General features: G+C 44.5%; 1 protein-coding gene across 1 annotated transcript; it reads left to right on the plus strand.

The window, feature by feature from the left end:
• Positions 1-1,589: 1,589 nt before the first annotated feature.
• SNAPC3 (small nuclear RNA activating complex polypeptide 3) lies at positions 1,590-19,217 on the plus strand. The gene is made up of 9 exons (XM_088532022.1): positions 1,590-1,852; positions 7,377-7,454; positions 8,748-8,832; positions 10,756-10,860; positions 11,387-11,536; positions 15,247-15,329; positions 16,071-16,235; positions 17,179-17,286; positions 18,939-19,217. Exons 1-9 carry the CDS (start codon positions 1,590-1,592, stop codon positions 19,084-19,086), a joined length of 1,185 nt encoding a protein of 394 aa, XP_088388148.1. The 3' UTR covers positions 19,087-19,217.
• The last annotated feature ends 5,539 nt before the right edge of the window (positions 19,218-24,756 follow it).

The following is a 24,756-nucleotide window of genomic DNA, read 5'->3' on the forward strand; positions in this document are numbered from 1 at the left end:
GTGTTTGTTTGTTTGTTTTGTTTGTTTTTAATAAATACAAAACCAAATCTATCATGGAGAGATGAAAGAAAAGGACTGAGGGGAATTCATAGGATATATCTAACTGAACAGCCCTAAGAGACCAATCCACAAAGCACATCCTCTAGCCCTTTCCAAACCACACTCCACACCAGCAGGGACCATCCTCATGCTGGGAAATTCTGTGAGAATACTCACATAGTTTTACAGCCAAATACAGCCATTGAGCTCCACACAGTTGTGTGTGTTTGGTCTTCTGCATGAGTCTTTTGAAACCAGCAGCTTTTCTTTCTTTAAATATCTGAAACTTTTTTTTTTTTTTTTTTTTTTTTTTTTTTTTTTTTGGGAAGAGTAGGCCCAAATCACTCCTGCCTTCTAATTCCAGCACGGTGCCATAGATGAGCATAATCTCACCACATCAATGCTAGATGTGACTACCTCACATGTGTGATGGGGTGTTTTCAAGTTTCAGGGAATGTTGCAAGTGCAGGGAGGGAAAAGGTATGTCAATAACATAAACAGAACATGCCCTCAAAGGGAGATAACATCTGAGAAAACAGAGAGGCAGGTGTGGTTTGTGAAATTGGACTGAGAATCCCTCATGGGACAACTGGTAGGTTTCTGGGAGGTTATAACAGGAATAAGGGTGAGAACCCTTAATCAAGAGTTTCCTCCAGAGCTGGGAAGTGTCATGTGAAGGATGAAGACAGTATAGGTAAGGGTGTCAATAAGGACAGGAAAGCCTGGCAAGACTTCCATAAAGAAACACAATCATAATTAGAGGCAGCTCTAAGTGAGAGCTAAGGAAGGAATTCAACCCTGAAATACACTTGAACTGTGGATATACTTAGAAAGGATATGAAAGTAAACAAAGCAGAATATGTGCCCGTATCAGAGGGCTGCGCATCTGTATTCTTTCCCAGCTAACTATTTTCCTTCCCCAAAGCTGCAGGCCAGCTTCTCACCTTCTTCTGCTCTTGGCATCCTACCCTTTCCACACAGCTGCAAAGACCCTGATCTTCTTTCATGAGCTTGAGCTCTCATCTCATATTCACAGTGTTACTTCAAACTAAGTGCACTATTTTAGTATTTAAAGAAGTAACAGATCATTTTGGCTTTAAGTGTCTGTAAAGTTCAGCTGATGTATGCAATAAGCTTATCACTTTGGATCAGCGCAGAATTACTTCTGACTCTTTCTTAACATGTGTGACTAATGACACCTCTGTCACACTATTCCAGCAAAGAATTTCCTGGTAGAACAACATTGCTTTGGGTACAAGCAACAATACAATTTTCCAATAAAGCATGATGGCAGAGTGCCTTGCACAGTCAGAACAGGAAAATGGAGCATTGTAGATGATTGTTCCTGAGAACATTTTAATGAGCAGTGCCAGCAGTAACTAGCAATGCCACCATGCGTGCACAGCAGGACCTATGGATGTTGATACAGCCGTTATCCCCAGCCCGCCCAACGGCCGCTCCCGCCGGCGGCCGTTAGCGCTCGGCGCCGGTAACGAACTACACCTCCCAGGGTGCCCCGCGCGCGCGGGCGGGCGGGCGCCGGGGCGGCCATGTCGGGCAGCGCCGCGGCGGCGGCGGAGGCAGAGGCGGAGGAGGAGGCCGCGGCGCCGGACTACGACGCGGCGGAGCTTTACACGCGCGTGTTCCCCGTGCGCGCCCTGCGGCGCTGCTGGTGGCGCCAGCTGCGGCCGCGCGACCTCTCGCTGGCGGCGGAGGAGGAGGATGGTGATGGTGATGATGATGATGATGAGGCCGTGGCGGCGGAGCTGGGCTGCGCGGCGGAGACGGCGGCGGAGCTGCGCACCGTGTGCAGGTGGGCGCCCCCGCGGCTCCCCCGCGCTGTATCCCGAGGGGAAGGAGCCGGGACGCAGCTGGGGCCGGCGCGCGGCCGGTGGCGCCGGGCCCGTCCCGCCCTTTGTGGCTGCGGGTTGTGCCGGCGAGGCCCGCGGTCACCTCGCTGCCCCGCCAAAACCCTGCGCAGGGGTCGGGATGGGGAACGAAAACGCTCCTGCCGTTTTAGCCTGGCTCCCGTGTGTCTTTGCTCAGCTTTGCACGGCAGTGAACGGCAGGCCAGTGCCGAAGAAGGGTCAGAACTGTCCAGGGACTAAAGCAGCAGGAGCTAACAAGCTAAAGCAGAAAGGCATTAAGACACTGAGGTTAGATTAACTGCTACACTCATATTGTCTTATTCGGCCTGCAAGAAAGGCCAAATTTTGCCCAGAAAGCCCCACAGAAAGCATCCCAGTTGATGGTTAGTGTGTAGCTCATGCCCAAGAAGGGCATGCCAGGCTTCTGCTGCTCTCTGTTTAGCTTTGGGCATGTTTGTCCCTTGGTTACTGACATCTCAAAGACACTGCGGTATCTGCTGGTTATTTCAAATGCAAGATGAAAGCTGTTTGCCTTCACATACTGAGCAGAATGAGCTTAATCTCAGATGTGAAGCAAGAAGGAAAAATCTGTGCAGTAGGTATAATTGCACCATACATTGAACTCTCTTTGATGGGTTTTCCTTCAGTGGCCTACATCTATGATACATACAAAGATTTGCAGATATTGTGCTGTGGATACATCCTCCTAAATATTTTCAGAGCAATAACCTGAACGATGGGGGGATTATACATCAGACTGAATTGCAGCAACATTATGATATTGTCCTAATGCCAGTAATAGTAAAGTTAGTAAACTTAGTAAGTCCCTTGAAAAAGTTCATTTGATGATGATTGTGTATTTAAATAATGACAATACCTCAGGAAAAGGAGAAAGAGAGATAGAAATAGCTGTTGCTTTAACACAAGGCAGTGAACAAGCAGAAGTAGCAATAGAAGGCTAAGAGCTCAGAGTTTGGTGTCTGAGCTTGTAGGGCAGTGATGTGTCTAGTGTTGAGAGCTTAATAAGCCATTCAGAAGTTGAGACTTTCAGAGGCACTTTCAAGGCAGGAAGAAATCCACTTGCTGAATTATATCTTGCCTTGACTGTGGAGGAAAAATTTGCCACACATTCTTACTGCTTCTAACGGTAGCTTAACTAAAACAGTCTTTGGCTGTCACAGTTCTAGTGACTGGCATTGTGGTGTGTGCTTTTTATTTTTTACCACTGCTAGGCTTGTGAAAAGCGGAGGCTGACATTTACAGTAAAGAAGATGCAGCTATTCTGATGTGGCAGTGAGTGTGGGAATTATTCCATAAGGTTTTTTAGGGTAGGTGTAGTCCCTGATTGCTCCTTTGCTACAACAGACTCTCTTCAGAAATGCTACAGCTTGATCATGTCTGTTGCTATTTTAGCTTGAATGTTGGTCTGATTTTTCTCTGCTTTGTTTACTCTTTGCTTCCATCCCTTCAGTTTTTCTTCTCTTCTGCTTCCTTCCATTTCTGCTACATTTTGTCTGCCGTGTACACTTGCTGCTGAGTATATTGTGAAAAGTAGTGCTGTCTGATGACAAGATGTGAGAAGAAAAAAGGACAGATGATCTGTCTGGAGGAGTGAACAGGTCATCTGGCAGCTGCCTGCTGGCTTTGCAGGAGAATGAAGATAAAGCTGCACATCCTGGTGTGACCTTTCCCCTGTGCAGGCTAGAATCCCAATCCCTAATCTCCATGTGCTTTTGCTTTTCAGACTAAATAGTCCTAGTCTCTTGAATCTCTCTTTACATGGGCCAGCATCAAATCACTGCCTCTGATCACTTTCACTTGTCTGCTCTGTGCTGTCTGTATTCCTTCTAGAAGAGATGGCAGTACTGGACGATTCCAAGATCTGTTCCATAGAGTCCCTGGGTCACATTTACTGTTGATGCAAATATGATTTCTGTGCACTGAAGTGAAGACATCCTTGGTGTAAAAGCCTTTTTTTTTTGTCTGTGAATTGCTCTTCTTGGATGTTAAGCAGGTTTCCTCTGTATAGAAGAGAGATGGGACAGTGTGGATACTTTCCTTAGATATATTTTAAAAAACAGATGTCACTGGATTATGGCAATCTTTCATAAAGTCAGGATTAAGTTTTTAAATAGGTATAGAAAGTCTTGGTTAGATTGTATGTGACATAATACACGTTGAAGTATTCATTTTGATAAAGGATTTTTCAGTGAAGAGTAACAGAATAAGGTTTAACTTGCTCCATGTCCCAACAGGCTGTGATCGAGGCAGTGGTTTATTTTCTTCCTTTGTGAAGACCAAACAGAATATAGGAAATTAAGAAAAATTCTTTGTTTGCTCGTTTGGATCTGACTTAATAAGAATGCTGTTCTGTTTGCTTGTTATTCTCTCTTGCCTTCCGAGTGATTTGTTCTGTACATATAGGACAGGCTTAGGCTCAGATCAGTGTGGATTTTAGGCAGGTCAAGGGAGGTGAGGTTTACAGGTACCTTATTCCACTTCAGCCCTAATTCACCCTCTTGTTTTATTAGAAGGGGTAGTTGTAAATATCTCTAGGGATGTGTTATAAAGCTGCATTAAGCTAGCATTAACGTCTTAACGTATTAGTATTTAGCATCTTGCAGTATTAGTGTCTTAAAGGTGATGAAAGTACTGCCCTTAAAATATATTCAATATAAAGGGTAATATAAACACTACATTTGTTTACCAGGCAAACATCAGGCAAATTATTAATGCACCCTTTAAGTAAATTTCTAAAAACTGAGAAGGCTGATTGGGGTGCTTATTCTGAGAAAAGTTAAGTCATGGTGATTAAATGCTACAGTGGCAGATTATTTTCTAGTTCAAATTTCCTCGAATTTGCCTTTAGGCTTTTATTCATAACCTTAAAATATTCAGTTATATGATTCGTCTTGCTTGAAGAATCTTTGCATTCTTTTCTGAAGGAAAACCTTCAAGTGTTACAATCATAGAATCATTATCATTGGAAGAGATATTCAAGATCGAGTCCAACCATAAAATGTTGTTCCTTACAGTTCATCTTAGTGTGCATGAAGTATTTTGGCTAATGTCTTTGCTATTGTTTCTCCAGTCCTGTAATTAAGTTCACTAGTAGTTGTTTAAGCGATTGCACTAGTAGTTTTTTTATGGGATATTCTTTGCAGGGTCACCATGGAATCCCATATTTGTGGTTGTCAGGAGTGAGTTATGCTTGGCTGCAGATCTTGTATCATACACAGTTTAATGTGTTGGACTAATTCTTTGTCTTATTTTTGGAAGGGATTGGCATGTGTTTTCTGTCTGGAAAACCACAGGGCCACAGACCAAGTGGTGTGGTTCTGTTGATCTCAGTGGTTATCCTGGAGTAGGCCCATCTGCTGTCGCCTATGGAAAGAGCTTTCCAAGGGTTCAAAGCGTGTGTTACGATGAAGTAGAGCATGCGTTATTAGATGCACAGAAGGCTGTGTATCATTCAGGGTTCTTAGTTTCCAGGGGCAGAATTATCTGTGTCTACCTTCTCTAGGATCTGTGGAGCTTCTCAGAGATCCAGTGGGGGTTTCTGCGTGTTCCAGCTACAGTTCTGTCCTTGTAAGGGAACTGGGGAGGCAGGTATCCTGCCTTCTCTGTTGCATCATGTCCACCTGGAGTTGCTCTCTAAGGAACTGTAGGGCTGGCAGCCAGATGTGCTGACCGCGCTCGGGGCCGTGCCGCGTAGGAAGGAGACGACGGTGAGCCCTGCTGCTGGTGCAAAATGGTGAGGCTCACCGACACCTTTGGTGCAAGTGAGGCTTCCTAGCAAGAGGTAAGTTATGTTCTCACATCCTGCAGATAACCTGTTGCTTGTTTGAATGAGCAGAGATGTCTGCAAAATGTCAGGTCTGAAGTGAACAGGCAGGGAGACTTCAGTAAGCAAATCTGAGTGAGCGAGTGGCAAGCAGGTTGTTTGTTTGTTTGTTTTTAATTGGCCACAGAACAGTGCACTGTGTGTCATGTTGCACAGCAGGGGCCACACATGAGTGATATGAGCTGCCAACCTGCTTAAGTAATCTTCCCTGAATGGAGAACAGCCCCATCTAAGGGGCTGCTGCCTGTTCCCTGTGCTCACATTCCTCTCCAGTCTGTTAGTTACTGTTCCTCAGCACAGTTCAGTCCCTGCTCTTTATTTAGAGTTTAGTTGACTCTGCCTTTAGTTCCTCAAGTGGGAGTCTAAGAGTAAGGTTGATGCTTTTAATACGAGATTGTAATGAGTTGCTGCACAGCTTCTCCTGAAAAGGTACATCTGAATGATGAATCTCTTTTTCTCACTAACTCGAAAAGAAGGTTTTTCCACTTGAAATAAAATTCTAAGAGAGGAAGGTTAAAACCTTTGTGTAGATGCTTGATGGTAAGAAAGTATTGAAATAAGAGTAAATCCAAGTCATCTTTAAGTGACTGCGTTGGAGCATAAGAAATAGGTCATCTACCCAGAACTAAAATTTTGTCTGATTTGTGCTTGATATCAGTTGATTCCAGACTTGATTCCAGATATCTCTCCATTTTAAATAATATGCTCTTGATAATTTATAAGTTACAAAGACAAAGTTCTTTTCTTACTCACATAAAGTGACTATGGTCATTGAGCCAGCAATTCCTTGTGTTTTTTTGAAGAAAAAGATAACAGATACTTCTGTGATAGTGTCAGTATTATTATAGCAGCATTCAGAGACGTAAGTGGTTTATGAAATGGCTTAGGAGAATTTATACTATTGAAAGATTGGAGGGAGCAAATATGGTGTCTAACAGGTTTCATTTTTGTGGCATTTCTATCCTCATTTATGTTAAGAAAACCTGGTGTTGGTATTATCACTTTAGGTCATCACTGCAGTCAAAAGTCATTGTTCTACGCATCCTTCCTACATTGTGTGGTGATTTGCACTGGACCAAAAAATTCTAGTTAGGTTCAATTTGTATCGGTTGAGTTCTCTCCAGACGTGTGAACAGTAAGGAGGAAAAAGATCAGAAGATGGAAAAAGGAAGTGCAAGGGTGCAAGGAAGGTTAATCCTGTCACTTTCGCATAAGCTTTGTTTTATTCTTACAAGAAAAAGTGTGGTGTGAATTATTGCCTTAATCCAGTAAATTCATTTGGGAATTAAGTGGCTTTGCCTACGCTCAATATGATATGTTTGTACCTGGTAAGAGTGCTACCTTGCTATGCAGATTGTTGAGGTTACTGATTCTTTTGTGGGTTGAACCTGTTCTCCCATGTATCATCAGAAATTTGCAGTATATGGGTAAGATTTGAAAAAGACAAGTGATGTTTCTGCAGTATAGAAAGTGTTTGTCACACGTTTTGAACTGGGCTTGTTACACCTTTGTAAGGAGCTCTGCTTGGTAAGGCGGAATGCAAAGTAAAGATAAAATTTGTTCCATCTTTCTTACTGATTATAATTATGAAAAATGTTTAATAGATGATTTGGTTGTTGTTCTAGTGTTGATATGTTGATACCTCCTGATGAAGAAAAGGACCCAGAAGTGATTCCTGAAGATAGCGCTCTATTAACTCTTCGGTATGTTGTTAAGGTACCCCAGCAGAACCCTGCTAACAAACCCACCCAATCATGAAAGTGTGGCTCATCGCATGCTCACTTTCCAGGTGGCAGTGTGTCTTCTGAAGCAGTTTCCAGAAGTACTTTAAGGGCAATAACACCTTCTCTTGATGGGATAATTGGCATTAGTCTTCTGCTGTCATGTTACTTAGGAATGTTTTGGTGAGAAATACAGAATATACTGTCTGTGTTAAAGTGTTTTTCTAAAGTGGTTGTTGTATGTTGAAAGACCTGGGAGTCTTTCAGTACACAACATTGGGGAGTTCTGATGCTGGATGCCTCTGAAATGGCATCTAAATTTGGAGCATGATGAGGGGAACTTCACAAAAGGATGCACAGAAGATTCCCCAAAAGCCTTGTGATAGATGTCTGTAAGCTTTTGTGTTTACTGGCACAGAACCACACAAGGACATGCAAAGTGTAAGTGTTCAAGCTGCAGTTTTGTGTGTCTCTTTCTTCTTAGTGGAATTCGTTAATTTTACCAGTGCATTTCCATAGTTTGAGCCATGTTACAACTATATTACTTAGTGAGTTCTAACCTTAACACTTGGCCAATTCAGACTTACTTTTAATGTCCTTCAATTGTAGTTCTTTTGCAATTAATGTAAAGAAGTATGTGCTGAGGTTGCGCTCAGTGTCACTTTTGTTGTTACTGAAAAGTTACGACAAGTTCCCAGGGTAAAAGGACTTGTCCTGAAAGTTAAAGTGAGTTCAGTGTATAGTGGTTAAATGTGTTTATTATAATAGATGTTCTATGTATGATAGTTGTTTTTTTTTTTTTTTCTTCATAGAAAAGATACTCTGATTTCAATGCCAGGAAAGTACAAATGCCTCAAGGTTGGGAAGGGTTTTTTTTTTTTTTTAATTTTATCTTGCTTTGTATTTGAACATGAGTTGAATACCTCTAAACTGGAAGGAGTAGTTGAAACAGACTCCTCTTAAGTAGCAAAGTGTTTTTTTTTCTAGGAGAGCCTGCTTGGATGAGATTTTATTGTTTTTCTGGAAAAATGTTTTAAAGCTGCCTAATAATTTGTGTGACCCTTTGGACAGATGGGGAGGGGACTCTGTAAGCTGGTCTTTACCACCAGGTTTCCTTAGAGTCAGATTATGACATAGTATGACAGACTAAAATTGACAGAAGTTCTGTTCTTTGAAAACATAATAGCTTCTGTGTTGTTTGAAAATCTGCATAGAGATTAGTTGTTAGTGCATAAAGCTATTTAATTTATTTTTTTCCATGTTCCTACCCTTCAGAATTAGAAAGAAGGCGCTAGAGAGGCGAGAAGAAACCATAATTGTGGATCGGGCTTGCAGACAAGAAACACTTGCTTATGAGATGGTAAGATTACTGGTCAGCTGGTAGGGCTTCACCACAATACAGTGCAGGCAATATACCACCTCTGGTTGCTGCTTCTTTTAAAAAACCTCCCCCCTCCACATTTTTTTCCTCTTTATCTCTCACTCTCTTATGACTCTGTATGTTATTTATGCAGACTGAGTTTGCAGGTAACAATTAAGAGATAGAGAGAGACTGCAGAAAGGTAGGCCACCCTAAAATTTTAGGGACAGGAACTCCTCTTTTACAATCTGCTTGTGCTAAATGTAGGTTGGAGAAACTCCAGTCCATTACTGCTGTACTAGTTGTTCACAACTAGAGCACTTGTAGGGGATGCAGCATACTGAATATTAGGTGAACATACTGTGGGACTAGGCAAAATGCTTGTGTGTTTGCTCCTGCAATTCTGTTGTGGAGTCGAAGCGTTCAGGTATAAATGGTTATGGCCTTCGTTCTGCAGAGCTGAAAGAAGAGAGTAGAGGCATGGTAATGGTAGCTTCATAATTCTGAGCTGCATAACACAAATTTCGGAGCCACTCTGTGCTGAGAGTGCAGTGATTAACCATTGAAAATTCGTTCTGGATGTATATTTTTTAAGATTTCTTAAAAGCCAGTAAAAATAGATATCCTAGATTAAAAAAAAAAAAAAGTTCTTAAATGCACAGGTTTGAGCATCCATGGCTTGAACAAGAAAAACACAAATTACTGTAAAAGGTAGGAAAGGAGATACAGAGAGAGTGGGACATAATTTTTGACTTTTAAATACTTTTCCCTTAAGGTTTCCTGGAGACTCAGATCCAGGTTTTCATTGAATAGTGTCTTATTTCTATTTCTGAAGGACAATCATATGGACAGTTACTGCATCCTTCAAGGAAACTGTGGTGTCCAGTTTGTGTGCCAGAGATGTGGCCAAGCTGTATGACACAGGATGTGAACAGTTACCAACCTGGGTGTGGAGTATGTTCGCATTAGGAGAGGGATGCAGAAGGATAGAGTACGTATATTTCCGAACTGGTAGCAAACAGCAGTACACACTTCTACTATTAGATGTGAGGAAGAACTTCGTTCCTGTGAGGGTGTCAGACCCCTGGCACAGGCTGCCCAGAGAGGTTGTGGAGTCTCCTTCTCTAGAGATCTCCCATACTCGCCTGCATGCCACCCTGTGCCACGTGCTCTGGGTGTCCCAGCTGGAGCAGGGGGGTTGGACTAGATGATCTCTAGGGGCCCCTTCCAACCTCAGCCATTCTGTGACTCTGTGGTAGATAGGAAGAATGCTTTGTGCTTGTGAGAAGTGTTTTTTGCAACCATCATTCTCTCTCAGCTTGTTGAAATGATAGGAAATTGTTACTGCCACAGGAAAGAACTTTCCCTCATCTTCACAGCTGGAGCTATGCCTTAAACATAGGATGGAAATGCTTTCAGTTCTTACTTAAAATATAGTTGTGTGGCAGGCAGTACTGGATTTGGGGGTTGGATTTTGAAAAAATCAAGACCACCAACTATGTCCAACTTCTTTAGTAAGAGACAGTGTTGCATTAACTTCTATAACCTCACCCTATGGCGAATTTCTAGGTCAGCCTTTCTCAAGGTGGGAGTTGTGATCCTCTTTTTGATGTGAAAGCATCTGAAGGGGGTTTTCAGGTAAAGGGGTAGAAATTGATAGCAGCTGGCTTCCACTAGGGTGGAGGCATGGTTATCTGCCTCAAATTCCTGGAAATAACTCTGTTAGTCTAGAGCTGATGAATGGAGTAATTGTGGCAGGTTCTCACCTCAATGTCTTGGAAAAACTAGTCTGTTATCAGTTCAGAAGGCTACCCTAAGACAGAGTTGAGAAGCAAACATTAGAACAGAGTTTCTCAAACTTTTATCTAGAAGATATATTAGCAGTTGTTAATATGAGGTGTATGCATATCTTTATTTTTCCAGGAGTCTCATGCAATTGGAAAGAGACCAGACAATCCAGCAGATCTAGTTGAGGAGGGAGAGCTGCTTTTGACTCTCAATATCTTCTATCCCGTCATATTTCAGAAGGTTGGTACTGAGTTACCTGCATTGTATTCTGATGCCTTTTCCATACTCAGTTGCTTGGGGATGCAAGCCATTAAAATCAGTTAGACTGCCAAGAGAGTGTGTTATTATACAAAGCAAGCCTTTAAATTATGGTAACTTTTTAGGCTTGTGTTAGAACATGTCTTTCATTATCGGTTAGTGGTTTACAGAAATAAATTCTTGTAATAATTACTCAGCAGTTACTTGATTTTACAGAAGGCCCAAAACATGTAACACATGAAAAATGAAGTACTTTTTCTGCATACGAAATAAGTTTGCTAAGCTTCCTCTTCTTTCTGCATTTTCTTCTGGGGAATGTAGCTTTTGGGCTTCAGGAGAACTTCCTAATCACTTTAAGAAAGACTGAGACAAGATGCTCTTTCCGATCATAGGGAGGTGATGTTCCTTGTGGTACTGCTAATGACCCCAAGTGGTCACTGAGCAGCAGTTCTGAAGATTGTTTGCTTTGTTTGTTTTTTGAAGTTCATAAATTGCTTTTTTTCTGTAGCATAAAGATCACAAGCCCTTTCAGACGGTCCTTGTACTGGGCAGTCAGAATCTCACTGAGCTGAGAGACTCTATTTCCTGCGTCAGTGACCTCCAGATAGGTGGTGAGTTCAGCAGTCAGCCAGATCAAGCTCCAGAGCACATCAGCAAGGTAAAAGCTTGTATGTTGAAAGCCCTGCATGAATAGAGAAATTGGAGAACATACAAAAGAGTGTGAGGGAGGATTTCTTCTCAGCACTAAATCTAGGTGGTTTGACTTTAGTTGCGGCCTGCACCAAAACTAACAGCTTTCTGGTAACATTGCCAAGCTAATCTGTTTGAAGCATTCTTGATGGCGTGTCAAGTGCTATCACTGGAATGTAGTGCTAGTAGCAGTAAGTTCTTGTGTGTATATGTGCCTGTGGACAGACTCTTATTTGAAATATGTTCTAAAATGCCAGGGATAATAGAAATCCAAAGGTTCATCATCTCCCTTTAACTTAACATGCTTTGGTTTGCAAGTTGTTGCTGAGCAAAAGGAAGAATGGAGATCATTTCCCTGTTCTCCACCTGCTGTTTCTTTTGGGTGGATGCAAGAAAAGGACTCATTCCATTTATAACATGAAAAAACATTCCTTCTTGTTTAAGAAAACAGAAAGACATTCCAAGTACTAGTTTTTTCATGTGTGCAGAAGTAAATGGAAGAATATGAACAAACCTTTCCACTGCTATCTAGTCAAATAGTGGTTGATTAGTTCTGAGTTTCAAGGTTCAACTCTTCTTGATTGTGCAGAGGAGACATGTGAGTTGTGAAAGAGGGTTGAGATTTGGCTTTCTTACCTGCATGATTTCCCCACAGTAAATGAACACCATCACGTGTGGCCTCCCACGAAGAGCCAGTACTGAGCAGTGTGCATTAATTGCAGTCATTAGCTTCAACCATGACTATGAATTGACAGCTTGCAGTGGGATGTTGGCTAAGTGTGTGGAAAGTCTTTGTGATAAATTTGCATGTTGTTTCAGAAGGACAGTAGTTTAGTAGGATTTGCTTCCTTGCAGTCCAGAAGAGAAGCAGCTAGAAATATATTAGTCTTTCCAAGCAGAAAAACAACTTCTGACTAAAATTTATTTTATGTATATATTTATCCGGACTCCACAAAAGAGGCTCTTTAATCATGGGTAACCAAAAAAGGCAACCACAGCCTTTTGGTGTCAGCCCTGGCCTCAGTTGAAGCACAGATGGAGTATATAGGTATGCAAAAGCACTGTGTTCCTGTTTTTACAGATTAGGCACTTTGTTAGGACGATTTTTTAGATTTTAATTTGTGTAAATAGGTTTAACTTCTATTTTGTTCCCACTATTCCTGTTTTTGTTTGTTTGTTTTGTTTTTGTCAGACTTTGTTTCTGTGCAAGGGTCACGGATCTTTTATGCAGAGACTATTACTGGGGTTCCCTGGAGAAATGTAATGCAGAATCTCTCCTCACAGGCTGAAGGATAATGCAGGGCTTGAGAGGAAGAAATGTCTTCAAGCCATATTTCTGGCCAGCATTCGTCAGGAAATACCTGAGTGAAATTCCCAAGAAGTTTATAACAGGGCTTCCTGTGACCTTCTCTTCCCTCTAGCAAGCGGCTGTTTTTGGAAATTTAGCAAACTTTTAAGCACTGATGAACTCTGAACTGTGTGACCCTCAAAAGTTGAATATAGCAGTATTTAGGATTTATAGTTAAGAGAATTGAGGAGAGTAACAGTGCAGGGTCTAACAAATCTCAGAGGAAAAGGCATTCCTACCACTGTGCCTCTGTGCAAGTGCTCTACAGTCATGAGTGCGGCCTGTGTCTACAGTGTCTGCATGCTCTGGCTTTTGCCACCTTAGAGCTTAAACCTGAAGAAGATCCCCCTACACATTTGTTCCACATTAATGAGGAATAAAATTGGTCTGGAACTTGAATACCCAGTTGGCTATGGCTTTCCGATTTGATTGTTTAGTCTGTTGATTCCTCAGTCCCCAGCCTGTAAAACAATTCATATTTCCTTCTCTGTCACCTATAACTGTTCGCAGGAGTTCAAATTTACATGTTTTTGGTGTATTTTAGTATCACTTGATGTATTATAAATCTGCATGCGTGTGCAGTATGTGCAGAATGTCTGAGAAATAGTTTGTACAGAAATATTCCACTTTGAAATAGTTCCGGGTAGATTCAGTCAATGTCCCTAAACTTCCAGCTACTTCCATTAGTGAATGCTGTAGAAAGCAACTTGCCCTTTTTCCCATCCAGAATGGATTTACATTGTGGCTATATGGTTTTTGTGATAGAAGTTACTATATTTTTACTATTGCTTTTCTTCAGCAAAATGCAATAAGGTAATCGAACAGTATAGTTTCTTGCTTGCTTTTGCTTCTTGTTCTGAGGCTTCTCTCTGCTTCAAGATTCCATGCATGGTGATGTTTCCTGCCTCATCTAAAATGTTTGCAAAGCCCTCTGCAAGGCTTCTGTTCAGTTTGATAACATATTCTGTAATACGGCCTTAGTCTTGAGGAAATTATGGAATAAACCCAAACAGATTCTTTTTATATGCCAGGAAGAACCTGAAAGGGCACATTTCAGAAGTAAACTTTACATTGATAAAAAAGCACAGCCTTTCCTCAAAGAAACTTGTTTCTATAAAACAGTTTTGACAACAGCAACAAAAAATGGAAATTATGGGAAGCAGATGCTTGCCTTAGGGTACCTTTCTTCTTCTCTTCTTCAAGAAGTTAAACTGTGTCTGTATTTATGTGTTTTTTTCCTTTTTGACTATATGTAAGTCATGTTAAACTGTTCTGCTTCTTCCTGCTCTTGTGTAACTGTTTTGAAGTTCCAAAACTACATATTGTTGATATTATTTCAAAATACATTTTGTCTCTAATATTTAGTTTTAGTAGAAGAGAAATCTCAGGATGTTGTTGTGCAACAGTGTAGATGGATGAAAAGAGTGATATTTGGTTGTGTTGGCTCAGTGGGATGCATATTTTATGAGGCTGCAAGTGCCTAGGAACCTGTTTTTTAATACAAGATTATTGCATAAGTGTACATGTTAGTGGTCCTACTGCAGAATTTAATGCATGTGTAGAGGAGACTAAAGGGTTAACTCCAATTCTTGAGGTGATTCAGAATCAGATGAGTCCAGGCGCTGCTGGCAAGTGTCATAAAATGCTAATTATCATTGAAAGACAGAAAGATTGGTACAAACAGCTTGCATGCCTCCATGTGACAAGTGGTGCCATTAGGGGTGCATTTTGATGGATAGTGGAGTTCTTTTTGAGACCCGGGAAGAGGGATGATTCAACCTGCTGAATTTACATCTTTGCATTATTTACATGGAAATAGCTAGGGACTTGCCCCCAGTGAAGCTCGCTTGCTTCGCTGACTGGTAGAAGAAAGTGTGGAACGGAACAAGCCAGCAAGAATTCCCTGTTGTCCTAGCACATGGTGACCTGACCTACCTGACCTTGCTGAACGTGTGGCCTTTTTTTTTTTTTTTTTTTTTTTTTTGGTCAGTGCTTTGCAGTTGCTTAATTTTTGCAATTTTTTTGTACTTTGATAGAAATCTGTAAGTGGGAATAGAGGTAGTAATAAGAGAACCAATAGAACCAGTACTGGCTTCAGCACAACATGAGCAGAGTGATTCCGTAGCCAGCGATGGTGCAAGCCTTGTTGTGGCACCAGCATCTAAAACCAGTGCAGATCTTATCCTATAAACTTAAAGAATTAGGCTTTTTTGTGTAATTTGGATACCTAAAATGCACGTTCTTGAGATGTTTTTGTAATACTTTCAGTGTTTAGTCTAGTGTAACACTAATGCAGACTTTGCTTTCTCGCTCCCCTCCCTCTTTTTCAGGATCTCTACAAATCTGCTTTCTTTTATTTTGAAGGCATCTTTTATAATGATAAAAGATACCCAGAATGCAGAGATCTGAGCAGGTACGGTGCATATTTACATGTGTGTGTACATTAGTGAGAGGAAACCACTAGAGAAGGAAAATCTAGCCTTTAAAAAATTATCTATGGTCTTTTTAGAACTAGTAAGTATAGTATATGAAGTTAGAGTGGACTTCATATGATCTCTGCTAATGTTTGGTAGATTTTTAAATAAATGTTTATTTTTAACTTTTTAACTGCTACTTCCTTTTTGAAAATAAGAAGTGTTTTGCTCTGTTGTGATAGGAGGTTAGAGAGAGGAAGACACTTGCCAGTTGTGTCTAGAGTTGCCATCTCTAGTTGTGATGGTCACTGAAAAACTTGCCCATGAGGTCAAGCCTCTACTGTGTAGGGGCTGTTATTTTCCTCAGTATAAAGGATGTGCTGAGTGTCTTCATGGGAAGTCATCAAGGAGATTGACTGCTGAGAAAAAGAAATCTGAAAGGTCCTTGAGAGTTTTGGGTTTATTTGGAGCTATAGCTCACACTGTTGTGTGCTGGTAGGAGCTAAGGGCTTTTTGACGCGCTGGTGAAACGTAAGCAATCGAGGCGTTAGGAGAGGCGGAGTGGAAGAGGCTTATGCTCTGGCTAGGTGACGTAGTTCCTGGGCTTGGTCTGTGACCGAGCGCAGTGCGTGATTTCCACCCCTCCTCCTCTGCGTGTCAGGAGTGATGATAATCCCCACGGAAAAGATTCTTATCACGCTTTTACAACGCGGCCTTCCTTTCCTTGCCTTCTCTTTCAGGACAATCATCGAGTGGTCAGAATCTCATGACAGAGGCTATGGAAACCTTCAGTCTGCCAAGATGGAAGACTACACATTTAATGATTTGTCACTCAGAATTGGCTTTCCCTACCTTTTCTGCCACCAGGGCAACTGTGAACACATTGTCATAATCACAGATATAAGGTAAGCTGTTGCTTTGAGAGAGGCCTCTGATTGTTGAAGGCATATGGCGTTGAAAATTTGTTTGAGTAGCTTGAAGGTTATCCAGTTGTCTTCTGCAGACTTCGTTCTAGATTCGATTACGTATGCATGCGGCTGTCGCCACAGAAAATAGTGATCTTCCTTGCACTTTTTTGTTTAAACAATTTGTTCTGTATAAAAGTATTACTTTCCAGCCAGCGCGGAATGAGTGCAGTTTGGGGAGGATGACAGCCAAGGTGAAAGCACGTTCTGTGCAAAGCAAGTGCATGGCACAGAAGCACATTCTGCGTGAAGCAAGTGCGTGTCTCTCCTGCGCCCTGGTTGTGGAGCACTGTGCTGGCAGCACCGCTGGCCCCGAGCTGGTGCCGGCAGAGGGGAGTGAGAAGAGAAGGGTGGGCTGGGGCCGGGGAGGCGAGGAACGGTGCGAGGGCGCCCGGCCGGCGCCGGGGCAGCACCGCGGCGGTGGCACGAGAGCCATCTCCTGTTCCCAGGAGCCTGATACATCTAAGCTGGGGTAATGAGTTGTGCTTCCAAAGATGAACACAACCAAAAAAAGGCATAGGCGTCACAGGTAGATGATCTCTGAATTACGAACCTCTAAACATTTTCCTGGTGATGCTTATGTGCTATTAGTCTGGGTAGGAGATGTAAGTTTAAAGTTCAAGTGCTCTGAATGCCTGAAGTAGTTGTTCAACCTATTTCTGAGTTACTGATACAAATTGAATTTGCTTATGACCGTACAATCTGAGGATGGAGCAGTTGGAGCTCCAGGGTGTTATCTCTCTTAAGAGATACTGAACAGAAGTGTTGTCATAGTTTGCGCTAAATCATGCTTTTATCTTCGATGTTTGTGCTTATGTTCAGATCAGTTCAAATGTGGCTGTATCTTTATTTTGTCTTTTTTTTCCTTTTTTTTTTCCCCAAGGCTTATTCACCATGATGACTGCCTAGACAGGAACCTCTATCCCATGTTGATAAAGAAACACTGGTTATGTACCAGAAAGTGCTTTGTATGCAAAATGTACACAGCCAGGTATGCTGCATTCTACATCCTTCTAAGGTGTCTTCTTCACAAAATCTTTCCAGGTACCTCTACTAATTTAAAAAAATCAAAGCTCTATGTATGCTTGCGATAAGCAAATAACCAAAATTCTTAAATATCAGAATATTATCTCTATTTGATTTGATAATCAGATCTTCAGGCAGGTTGTCCTCTCTTGGCCCTGGCAAGTGCCTCTTGCCAGAAGCGTTCACAATGAGATGACTTGAGATGGTTGAGAAAAACTGGGTTCTTTCTGCATACATAGAGCTAGGTTTTTGGTCAGTTGCCTACTTTGGAAAACCTTCCTCCTTGGAGAAAATGCTCCATTTTTCCCTGCTGATGGGATGTGGGATTCAAATTCCCTTGCCAGAAGCCTTACAGAGCTTTTATGAAATCCAGTGTAGATATAGGGGGAAGTTTGGACCTGTGAAACTTAACACAGCAAAATTGGGTAATTTCATAAGGCATATTGCTTCCCCCACTCCTGTGGCAGAAGTTGGTGACCTCTGGGCCACGTGGCTTGAAGGAACTTTGGGTTGCGCAGTGGTGCAGTCTGCAGCTGCACAGTGGATTTTCTGCAGTTAAAAGCGCAGAAAGTGAGCCTTGTGCTCTTCTCCTCCTGATATTTAGCAGCGTCTGCAGGGGTGCGAGGAGTCGGTCATTCCACACTGCAGAAGTCACTGCTGGGGAGTCCTTGGGACTCCCTGGGCTCCCTGATTTCACTCGGTTCTAGATAACTTACTGCCAAAAGCACCCAATGACCTTTTTTCTGCAGGGCAGCTTGCACTCTGCCCTAGCTTGCTCTGTTATCCCACTGTACTGTCCTTGGCCTTGCCTGGAGCCAGCAGGGAACTGAATTCCATCGTGGCTGGAGCCCGTGGCGGCCCCGAGGTCCCTCCGCACGTGCTCTGTCTGTGCGGCGTTTGGCCATACGGGGAGGTGGAGCCAGGGGAGGATGGAGCGAGGAAGGCATTACCAGAGGTGATGTAAATGCATTAAATTAAAACCAGGATTAAGCACTAAGCTTATGTGGGGAGATGCTAAACCGTGGATAGGCAGAGCTGCTTTGGCTGGCGGTCCTGCGGGCTCTAATCTGCGCAGAGAGCGGCTCTAATCGCGGAGGCCTCGCGCCGCCTGGGCCCCTGCGCTGCCACACGGCCCGGGACGTGGGGGCCTTGCTGGCGCTGCGTGCTCCCGCGCGTGCTCCCGCGCTCGCTGCGCTGGGCCGCCGTGCTGCCCCCGGCCTGCCCGCCGCGTCCGGCCCGGCCTGGCGCTGCCGCTGGCTGCTCCCAAATGTGTTCGTGTCAAAGGCTCTTGTTTTGAGGGTGAGAGATGCGTCTTGGATGGCTTCAGCTACCGCAGGGTGGAAGGGAGCATCCAGCGAGCTGCGCTGTTTGGTACTCGGGTACCAGCCGGGCAGGTTTGAGGAGTTCCTGGAAATGCCTCTGTGTTGGGATGGACGCAGACTGGGAGGGGAGCTTGGGAAGAAGTAGCAGGACAGCCTGGGGGGCGTGCAAGCACATGGGACGTGATCTGAGCAACTCTGCGCCTGATACTCACTGCTCCCGTGCCCAGCTTGCAGTGAAATGTTTCTCATGTATCTGTTAGACTAGCGGAAAACACTTGTATTTTGCCACTTGCAGGTGGGTAACCAACCAAGACAGTCTGGCACCAGAGGATCCTTGTTTCTTCTGTGATGTCTGCTTTCGAATGCTCCACTACGATGCAGAAGGCAATAAACTGGGGGAGTTTCTTGCGTATCCTTATGTTGATCCTGGGATTTTCAATTAGAGCCAGGAGGAGTTTGGTGAGAGGCACTGGTGGCTCTGCTGCGGCGGCAGCTCGAGGGTTTGGCTGGTGGCGGCCCCTGGCTTTGCACCTCTGCCCTGGGGTGGAAGGAGCCCTTGGCACTTGGAGTCTGTTCGTTAATGCTGGTTTTCTGACCAGTAAGTGAAGCTGTGACTGTAAAAGGTGTTAAAGTTGCTAATATGGAAAGAATGTGCTCACACATGTACTTGATTTTAATAAAGTACATTTTCTAATATGCTTTGTCTACAGTGTTGTGGTTTGGGAAATTACAGCCTTTGAAAATCAGTATGTTTAAAGAATGCCTTACAACAGTAGTTAATTTCTCAAGACATGCTGCCCATTGAAGCCTCCTTTAGCCCCAGAGGATGAGAGCGTCTTGAGAACGTGCACAGTTGTCACGCGAGCCGGGCTGGAGAGCAGTGCCCTGCGCTGCCTGGAGGAGAGGCCAAAGCACCAGGTAGGTTCCACATCCTCCCTTCAAACAGAGGGTACCCGTGTCTGTACAGAGGGTACCAGTGTCTGCAAACCCCATGTCTTTGCCTTGAGACTCTGAGGACCGACCCTGTGAAGGTCAGCCATGTCCTGCCCTTCAGATAATTTGGTCGAGTGTTTGCAGTGTACATGGTTTTTATGTGTTCTTTCTTGGCGTCCTTCTGTCTGTTGTTTTACATCGTGTTGTTTTTATTAGAATGTGACCAATTTGTACTTGTTCTGATAATCTGCTGTTATGCCGAAGGACTACTTGCCATGGCACCTAGTCTCCTTTTAAAGTTGTCTGTGATATGGAGAAGTTCCATAGACATCTCCCCTGTGACCTAGTGACACCCCATACTTCTTTTGTGCAGACTTGATGTGGTTCTTAAAAAAAAAAAAAAAAGTGCTTAGTGTAAAAGCCATCTCACTGTGATAACCCTCATCTGGAGCCACGTCTGGCAAGGTCCTGAGACCACAGGTCAAGCAGATGGCTGCTCGGTTATTTTAGATGTCTTGAAACAAAAGTGGGACTGCCTTCCAGTGGTGTGTTAACTTGTGTGTTTGTGTGTTGTTGTTTTGTTTTTCTGCTTTTACAAGAAAAAGAGAACTTGGAAGAAAATCCATATAACCTTGAGCTCACTCGGGTTGTGTTCTGCTTGCTTCAGAATCAAACTAGGAAACTCAGTTCTTAAGGCTGAAAACAGCTACATCCAGAATAGCTTTTTGTCTGTGGAAAAATGAGTCCTATGCCCAAAACACCAAATGCTACTGCAGGTTAATCTGCAAGGGTAGACTAACCCGCACTGGGAATAAATTACACACTTTAGTGTTTAGTACTCCTGCTCGCTTACTTGTACTTTTTATACTTAAGCCTTTTAAGGTTTTCATAGTTGCTGTCTGGAAGCTAAATGGGTAAAGGTAGGAAGAGTGAACATGTTGGAGGTGTTGAGGCTTCACCTGCTGTTCTGCCTCTCCACAAGCTTGTCTGCCTTGTGCTGCTGCAAAAGCTTCTTAACCTCCCCCCCTGCCCCGACGGCCCCGTGAGCGCCGTCCTCACGGGGGCTGCTTTGCGCTCGCGCCCGTCCCGCCCTGCCGCCTGCCCGCGCTAACATATGGGCCGCGCAATCCTCTTGTGCGGGCGGCGCGGCGCGGCGCGGACAGCTGGCGGCCCCGAAGCGGCCGCGCGCCCCGGGGAGGCCGCCGCGGCGCGGCTCAGGGCTGCGGTGTGCAGTAGCGGGACGGGAGGGAGCCCAGCACGAGAGGTCTGGGCCGATTTACCCCTGCGTGGTAGCCCTCACCCGTGGCATTTACCGTCTTTCCAATGAAAAAACATGGTCCAACATGTTTCACTAGTGCTTTGTCTGGAGGTGAAGAAATCTTGTATGCGCCAGCCCCGTGTTTCTTACAGGGGGAAAGAGAGCTGGTGGCAGTTTTGTTGTGCGCAGCAAGTGCAGAGGGGAAGAGCCCCTCAGCTCCTGCCAGGGGCGGCCTTGTTCAGACTAAGTGACAAACAAAAAGTGTGCAATACAGAGCAGATTTTAAAAATTCTTTACTTCCCAGGAACTGTCCCAGGACAGATGGATCTGGCTTTGATTTAATGTTTCCTTCTGCATGAGCCCTCTGAGTGAAATCCACTGTTGCAGCCAGCTGCCGCTCGTAACTAAATCTCCGAGACACCAGCCGAGTGCTTGTGTTTGGCTACATGTTAAATACTGCTGTTGTGTAAATTATCAGAGCTTCAATGTCAGCTTACTAGTCTGTGGTGAAAAGACAGACAAGACTTCTTTAAATAATGAAGAGAAATGACAGCTCCTGTTTGAATGCCCTACTAAAGTGACGAGGATGTAACTCTGATTTGAGTAGTACCCAGTGAAATTGTAAGGACCCTGCCTGCTCCACACCATTTATTTTTTCGAGGAGAAGAAAGGTTCCTCTGTTTTTGCTGCTAGCGCAGAGTTATAAGCAAAGTGTGACTCGTGCAGACAGACTCACTTTGCAGGTGACTCCTGGGCACATCTAATGAACGCACTTGAGTGATAAAACACTGCGCGGCCCTGATGAGTTGCTTGAGCTACAGTAAATCTAGCTCTGGAAGGAGTCCCATCCGTGGAAATCCTGCCGTGAGCGTGTGTTGTTAATGGGGTCTGCTCCTCGGCGGGTTGTGTGAGTTGCAGCTGTTTCCTGCCCCGGGGAGAGCGGCAGAGCCTGGAGGCTGAACGGGGCGTCCTGCAGTGCCCAAGAGGAGCTTCGCCCGGCCTCGCAGCTGCGCAGCGCAGGACACGGGCCCGGAGCTGTTGTGTTTGAAGGGGTGATGCGCATCATGTGCCGCCCAAGCGACAGCGCCCCTTTACCGTGAGTTAAGAAAGATCCCTACAGAAAGGCTCGTGGGAGAAGCGTGTGCTTTTGCTTCCCCAGGGCACTGAAATGCATTCTGCAGCATGCTGGGTGTAGCAGTAGGCAGCGCCTCTTGTGCAGTAACCAGGGGTGTTGGAAAGCCGGGGGAGAACCTGCTCGCGGCAGCGGCGTGTTGCAGAGCGCTGCAGGCGGGCGGGAGCCTCCCGTCCGGCAGCCGGGTCAGCGCTCTGTCTCTAGCTTACTTGTATGGGGAGGGTGCAAAGATGTTTGTACATGCAAAATCCAACTACATTGACACAAGCTAAAACTTTTCCATGCTGAGCTTTAACTTCAGTAATCACGTAAGTGGATCCTGCTCTGTAAATACAGGCTTTAATGTTTAAATGATTAACCTTTTAAAGGTCTGTGGCTTGAGACTTCAGTTTCTCAAGGCAGCCCACCTGCTAGGAAGTGCTGCTGTGGTTGAGCACATTGGGTTTAGCAGAGAGCAAAGTCCTGCAAGTTTGTACTTGCAGGATAGCAATTATTGCCTCTTAGCAGAGTAGGGGCCTGTTCAGCATGTTCTGTGTCTGTGTTAACTACTACGACAGGGGGATTCAACTCCAAAGTATTTTCCTAAGCTTAAAACCAAGTACATTTACTGAGTAGCAATTGGATCAAGGAGTATGTGCAGAAAGAGATGGCTCCAGCCCTGCATCCCCCTGCCTCCTGGGGTCTCCCTGGCTTCCAGCACAGGGGTACTCCATTTGTTTGTAAGCTGTTTGATGCCCCAAGCTGTGTCCCGCTGAGGCCCCGGGCCCCACGAGGCACGCTGAAGAAAGCCTATCATCAGCCCTGTGTGCAGTAAGGGCCAGGCTCTCCTCCATGTGGTGGCTGGCAACAGGACAAGAGGTAACAGCTGTGAAGTTGAAACACAGGCAGTTCCACCTCCATGTGAGGAAGAACTTCCTTCCTGTGAGGGTGCCAGAGCCCTGGAACAGGCTGCCCAGAGAGGCTGTGGAGTCTCCTTCTCTGGAGATCTTCAAAACCCGCCTGGATGCCACCCTGTGCCACGTGCTCTGGGTGTCCCTGCTGGAGCAGGGGGTTGGACTAGATGATCTCTAGAGGTCCTTCCAACCTCAACCATCCTGTGATTCTGTCTAAGGGAGGCCCGCTGGTTTTCCTGAAACATGCAAACCCATATATTAAAACAGCAGGTCTTTGCATATGAGGTGCGTCTTTATTTTTTTATGCCACTGTATGTTTTGTACAAAAAGTGATTTAAGAGCATGCTTCGCTGATTGAGCTGGAAGCTTTTCCAGGGTGCTCTTCATCGCTCTTTCCCTCTTTGGTTAATTCGGCGGAGAGGACGGGACACGGAGCTCCCCGGCTACAGCACGAGGCGGCAGCCACCGGTGCAGGCACGGAATGGGTATTTGCTTCTATCCCCACGTATGGAACAGTCCATTTAAAAGCTGGTAGCTGAGTGAGTGCTATGGAAGGGCAAGGGTACAAAGCATCTTTGCATATATAAAACCTAAGCGACTCCGTGTAGTGAATCAGTCTCTAGAAGGCATGCAGAGTACTGTAATGTCAAGCCCGGTATATAAACGCGGCACAGGAGGCATCTAAATTCAACTGCTGCCAAAGGGCGCTGCTAACGCATAATGTATCAACCCGCTGCTGCTGCCCGGCCTGCATTCCGCGTCACTGTGGGACCACAGGGAGAAAGGGGGGCCTATTCAGCAGACAAAAACAAAACACCTTCACCGACTCTGGCAACCAAGGCAAGGGGTAGCGCAGTTTGGCAAAGGTGACTAAATAAGCAGTCTGTGTCAAAGAACAGCATTTTTAGATAGAGTTAGAGCTGCTGTACATGGAATATCACATATTAGACCTCTGAATTGGGGCCTTTCCCTCCTTTCTTCTGCATCTCTGGTTCTTTTGAGTACGTTTGTGAAGAGAAGGAGAAGCCAGGCTGTAACCCTGACATGAAACTGATGTGGGGTTTGCTTTTCTAGCCTGCTCTTAGAAAGAATAGGGACAGTGCTAGGACACAGTCTCTTCCTCCCTTTCTAATCAGGAGGAGGAGAAGTTACTTCAGAATATGTGGAGATGGAGTTCAGTTTAAAAAAAAAAAAATCCCAAACAAGCCAAAACTTTGCTCTCAAAATAAATGCCACCTTCCGCTTCTGGAAAAGAGGAAAGTTTGAGAGCAGTTCTAAAGGAACTGGAATTGTCCCCAACCGACTTGGTGAGAAACGCAGGACTGAAAGTGCCCGTTCCCCCTTGCTGAATCAGGGCCCATTTAGCAAACCTCTCTGGGGAGACCGGTCAAGGCCAGCACAGACTGAACCCATGTGTCACACGTGAAATGGATGGAGTAACACTTTTCAGACTGTGATCCGTGCACCTTGTTCTGGGCTCGCTCGTAACGCCGTGTTAAGCAGCAGCAGGCTGCCCAAAGAGGCTGTGGCATCTGTACATCGTTGACTCGTAAACGAGAAATAACCTGACCTTCCCTACCTGCTCTGCTGTGCGGGTGGTCCTAGGCTACTGCAGGCTTCTGTTTTGAGCTGTTGGCTAGCTAAGCCTTCGCAACACTGAAGCTCTCAAGCGCAGCCCCGACGGTTTTTATGCCGCCACCTTGGAGGTGACACAGTACAAGGCAACTAATTCTAACCTGGCTATCTACTGTCAAACGCTATTTTCTAGTTACATACAACTTGCTCCTGGGTCTGATGCTCAGGCAAGGCATGTTTCATGAGAATTGTTTCAGCAGAGCTCATGCCTATCTCATGCCTTTCATGCCTTTTAGAAACTTCTCTTAAAGCTCTCATCACT

Source organism: Tinamus guttatus, unplaced genomic scaffold (genome assembly GCF_059628265.1).
Source record: "Tinamus guttatus ecotype Peru unplaced genomic scaffold, ASM5962826v1 Tinamus_guttatus_pri_ptg000450l, whole genome shotgun sequence".
NCBI lineage: Eukaryota > Metazoa > Chordata > Aves > Tinamiformes > Tinamidae > Tinamus > Tinamus guttatus.

What these genes read in the sequence shown, in the direction of transcription:
- SNAPC3 (XM_088532022.1), top strand. Translation starts at nt 1,590, where the DNA reads ATGTCGGGCAGCGCCGCGGCGGCGGCGGAGGCAGAGGCGGAGGAGGAG. An exon ending in GAGCTGCGCACCGTGTGCAG is followed by an intron (nt 1,853 to 7,376) that starts GTGGGCGCCCCC and finishes TTGTTGTTCTAG; the next exon opens with TGTTGATATGTTGATACCTC. An exon ending in ATCCCGTCATATTTCAGAAG is followed by an intron (nt 10,861 to 11,386) that starts GTTGGTACTGAG and finishes TTTTTTCTGTAG; the next exon opens with CATAAAGATCACAAGCCCTT.